The sequence below is a fragment of the Branchiostoma belcheri genome, unplaced genomic scaffold (genome assembly GCF_001625305.1).
Source record: "Branchiostoma belcheri isolate BF01 breed outbred unplaced genomic scaffold, Haploidv18h27 scaffold92, whole genome shotgun sequence".
NCBI classification, from domain to species: domain Eukaryota; kingdom Metazoa; phylum Chordata; class Leptocardii; order Amphioxiformes; family Branchiostomatidae; genus Branchiostoma; species Branchiostoma belcheri.
In genome coordinates, this window is record NW_017804598.1 from 892,112 (window position 1) to 897,199 (window position 5,088).

A 5,088-nucleotide genomic window follows, 5' to 3' on the forward strand; every position below is an offset into this window, starting at 1 on the left:
CAAAAACTATAATTGCCAACACACTACAGGCCAGTCACATCACTTTGAGTGAAAAGCTGCCTGAAGGATGTCAAAGAACAGACTAGCACACTGCGACTGCTCACACACCCTCGCCCCATGCCCATCCGCCAGCATGCACCCTACCTACTAACCAAACACAAAACATATCAGAACACAATTGGAACAAACAAACAAAATGTAGACAGGTTAAAGCTGAAGTAAACATGCAGTAGAACATCACATGACATTAACGCAACAGCTACTCTAACAATACATGTCACAATAATACAACACAAAGAGCAAGTCAAAAGCTGAAACAAAAGACACGGAAAAAGTTTTGTGATTTTTCAACACACATTAGCTTTTGATAACTCATTCAAAGTCTATGTATCATGCACCACTTGCAGCAATTAACAGTAAAAGCACAGCAAAAGATATCACGCTGAATGGACTGGTACTGTTCAACATACAAATAACATCTACATGCACACAGAAAAACCAGTAACAAAAGAGACTGAAAGCTGCACAACAGCACATCCGCCCACCTGTCGTGTCTGATGAACTCCACCTGGTGGCCGCGGTGACACTTCCGGATGCAGTTCACACAGATGGCGTTACGTTCTGTCGTGTTACATGTGGAGCACCTGCAGCAGTAACAAACAAGACTGCTATTAACATCATCACCTTAAACAAACACTTGTCAAAGTATTTCAATGTTACAATACTCTAGATTTAAGTCATTGACAGATACATATCTCTCTGCAATGTTTCTATAAACTGTCCAAACCTTTTACATCCTAAGGTAAAAGCGAAAAAGGTACCATTCAGAACAGCATTCAGAATTACCTGTATTATGACAGTCACAGGTATTATGCTACATGTGAAGTTTTCTCCACACCTCATGTATGTTAACTCACCTATAGAAGTCATGCATGGGATATGATGTGTAGGAAGAGATCTTGTAGAGACACTGGCCACGAGCTACTGCCTTGGCAATGGCATCTTTGTTGTCAAATATGTGGTTATCTGAAACGGCAGGCAGTACAACTGGTCAATGATAGATCATAGATTAGTGATAGCTACACCTCTTGACCTCTGTCCTGCCACTTGCTACATAATGTAATCCAACACAACAGGGTGTCTGCAAAAGCACCAGTTACCATGGTGACAGCCTTCTGGTCCAGGTCAGTGACCTTATTTGTTTGGAACAGAAGAAGAAACCTTCTGTGAAGGAAAAGATAATAAAAATGCATATTTCACGATTTACCGTACCTTTCATGACAGGCTTGACCCCCGTGGCAAGACACAGCCCTGCAAACTTGTTGTTGAAGATCTGGTTGTGTTCTAACGTGGCGCTGGCATTGTTGGTGATTTCAACACCGGCAGCGAAGCCGTCAAAGATTCGGTTCTTCCTGAGGGTTGGGTGGCTGTTGGTGCTGATGAGAATACCAGCCTGGGCATTACGGAAGATATCGTTTTCCTCCAACACACCTGAAATAGTGAGCAGACATCATCAGTACAAAATATGCAGTATTATATGTGTGACCTTCTACTCTACTCAGAATAAAGACAAATTATACTATAACACTACCAGACATTAAAAAAACTTGACTCTACCGTCTTACAACTGACTACAATTGCATGGAAGTTCATCTGTGTTGGTTAATCTCATTATGAAATAATGGCTGAACTTCATGTTCGAACACTAAGGCAAAATTGGGACATACCCAAATTTTCGGTTGCCTCCTTCAACCTTGTTCACAGAATTGACCTGTCTACTTCTTGTACATGTCAAGAACACATGACTTTAACAATGGGTCAGATGGGTCCATTCCATGAAGATGAAAGGAGTCAACCAAAATGTTGGGCAATTTCATTTCAGTGTTAAAACACAAAGTTCAGTCATTATTTAATGACTGCCTACATAGTTAGACATATTATTGCTGGACATGTTATTATTGGACATGTTATTATTGGACATGTTGTTGTTTTTTGGACATGTTGTTTTCCTGACCTCTCCCTCCGTTGAAGATACAGATCCCGCCATCCCGTCCGTCGTGGATCTTGTTGCGGCGGAGGGTGGGGTTGCTGTCCGTCTTGATCCAGATCCCCGCCATGGCGTTGTCAAAGATCTCATTCTCCTCCAGAATGCCTAGGCCTAGAAAAACAACAACAGCAACAACATCAGTAAACAAATTGTACGCCGATGAAGGTCAAACATCCAATGCCAAAATAACAGTTACTTACTCAAGGAAGTGGATAGATTTTGAGCCAGCACCCGTATTTCCGTCAGGAACTTTGTGACATGTGACGGAATTTTTTAGGGCAATCAGTCAATCTTGACACACAAAACTGACAAAAATCTTGGGTAAAAATATAAAAACACCCAAAGGACCACCACCAACCACTCTCAACCCCATGGCTTGAAAATCCTAAATTTCCTGGGCGAGTATACCCCTGGACCCCCCTAAATTTTGAGCTGGCTAGAGCCCTGGTAATAACAGTTACTAGAGCAACAGGATAGACTTTGAGAACAGTCAGGAGTTTGAGGTAGCATCCACTACCTTCAGTGATTGCACTGACACTGACTACACAAATTATATTTTCAAGTTAGAGCATCCTGTTACCAAACACAGGATTATATTCATACACGTCAGAACATGCAGGCAAGTTTGAGATGTATGTAAGTGCACTTACCGCTGTTGTACACCAGGATTCCACCATTCTGGCCACCCCAGATCTTGTTCTTCTTGATGAGAGGATTGCTGCCTGTTCTGTAATGGCAATGTTGGGAAGTTGAGTGTGTAGCAAAAAACAGCAGTTAGTTAGGTCTGATATCATGAATATGCTTGGTCTAACCTACCAACATCTGCATATGTAGTCCCCACAATATATATATATATCATGCAAATTAGCAGTGCATATACTGGATAGTATGCATAAAATCAAGGCACCATATACAGGGACTTCCTGTTCTTCAGTTCAACAAATGTTGTTGAAATGCATCTAAATGATCTCAGCATTTTCAGGATATATACATAATACCCAATGTGGCTGCATTTACAAGCAGTATTTCAGGACATCACACATGAGCACACCAGCAGAACGTGTTTACTTACCTTATTTGCACACCAGAGTACATGTGGTTGTAGATATCGTTCTCCTCTAGGGTTCCGTGGCCATTATCATAGAAGTACACACCAACCTTTAAGAAGAACATAGCAAAGGTAAATATATACACAACAATGGTGTTCTAAAAAAAATTGCAAGAACTTTCTTCTTTGGTTTTAGGTAGCCAACATCAAATCTCCTACACTGGTGATTTGAAATGCATTACAATCTCCAGATAGTAAAATATGTAGCATCGCACAGCAGGGCATGCCCCTACTCTTTTTCAAAGAGTGTGGTGGGTTTTTTGGTCCTTGCGTGGGGTGTGGCTCTCCCCAAACACGGGACCTCCATTTAACGTCCTATGCAAGGGACATCCCAAACCAAAACTCGGTACTCATTTTTGAGGGAAGTCGTATCAAGTGCCCTTCCCAAGGCACAACATCAGGGCATGTCAGGGGATTTGAGCCCAGGATATATGGGTTCTGATCCAAACACCCTAACCATTATGCCACACGACGCCATGATGTGTATGGTGAGAGTGGATCGTACCTGCTTCCCACTGTGGATCCTGTTCTTCCTGAGGACCGGGGTGCTGCCTGTAGTCACCCACACCCCCGCCAGCGTGTTGCTGTGTACTTCATTCTCCTCTATGATGCCCTGGCCTTTTTCATGCTGTTAGAAACAATTGAAAGCAGAAATTTATGTCACGTACATAACAACAGTAAGCAAACAACCACTGAGCTGTAAATGTCATGATGTGACCGTGCATTAAGATATTTCAGTGAGAACTGAAAACCTGTGCCATTTATAGCTCGTGATGGAAGTAGTCAAATAGGGTCCATAGTGGTCAAATTTGCTCAGTATGTCAGTAACCACTATACCAGGGGTCTCCCCAGGCAATGGTGCAACGGCGGTGCGCCACTCCCAAAATTTCTAGCGCCACTCCCAAAATTTTCAAATTAAGGGTCTTCTCTTCGTATTTTCGCGGATAAATAGGCCAAAAACATCGAAATCTTGACGCGAGTGGCGTCCATTTTCCCGTCGGCATTGTTTCTGAATCTTGTGAATGGGCGATAAACGTGTAAACAATTACCATTTCGCACGACGCTACCGAGAGAATAGCTGTCATTGGTGCAACATCGGGCGCCCCGCTAGCGTTTTTATGTCATGTAAACAACGCTAATTGTCTGATTGGTTTGTAAAACAAAGCCCTCGACCTAGCCGTGGAAAATTCCCTACCGTACCGCACCATGAGCATGTGGCGGCCGCAAAATTCGGTTAACGCAACAGATAAATGTCTGGGCCAGTATAGCGGCATTTCCCATGAAAATAATGTATATTGTTTATTTTTCGCCTGCTGTCGGTTTTTAAGTTCCAAAACGTCTGAAAAAGCAGAAATTTGCTCACAAAACCGGACGGGGGAAGGCGAGTCGCTATCGGCGTGAAGCACATGGCGAGGCCTTTTTAAAAATCGGTAACGCGGAAGAAAAATGCGTGGTCCATTTTAGCGATATTTACCATGAAAATAACGTATGTGGTTTATTTTCCCTCTGGTGTTAGTTTTTAGGCCCCGAAACCCCTAAAAAAGTAGAAATTTTCCCATAAAACGCACGGCCGAGGGGTGGGAGGGCGGCCGGCACAGAGCTGCATGACCCGTAAAAGTCAAAGGTCATAGTGCACGCATATTACGCAATCACCCTAAGGCGCCGATTTAGCTAATTTTAGGGCGTTTTAAAATTGATAAAATCACATTTATTGATTTTTAGGAAAACAATGGGATGGAAACTAATCAAAACTTTGTGCTGAATAATTTTTTTTCTTCAGAAGTTTTTTTCTTCAGAAGTTTTTTTTCTTCAGAAGTTTTTTTCTTCAGAAGTTTTTTTTTCTTCAGAAGTTTTTTTTCTTCAGAAGTTGTTTTTTTCAGAAGTTTTTTTTTCTTCAGAATCCAGACTTTGACCAGACTAGACAATGTACCAT

At 42.1% G+C, this 5,088-nt stretch overlaps 1 protein-coding gene across 1 annotated transcript in view; it reads right to left on the reverse strand.

The window, feature by feature from the left end:
• Nucleotides 1–361: 361 nt before the first annotated feature.
• The window catches only part of LOC109488147 (F-box only protein 11-like), a 16,280-nt gene continuing 11,553 nt past the window's right edge, over nt 362–5,088 (reverse strand). The window contains exons 15-21 of the mRNA XM_019792306.1: nt 3,661–3,783; nt 3,120–3,205; nt 2,698–2,774; nt 2,015–2,158; nt 1,273–1,491; nt 918–1,026; nt 362–644 (exon numbers count right to left, since the gene is read on the reverse strand). Coding sequence (XP_019647865.1) covers nt 377–644; nt 918–1,026; nt 1,273–1,491; nt 2,015–2,158; nt 2,698–2,774; nt 3,120–3,205; nt 3,661–3,783 — 1,026 coding nt within the window. The 3' untranslated portion in view covers nt 362–376. The remainder of the gene's footprint in view (nt 645–917; nt 1,027–1,272; nt 1,492–2,014; nt 2,159–2,697; nt 2,775–3,119; nt 3,206–3,660; nt 3,784–5,088) is intronic.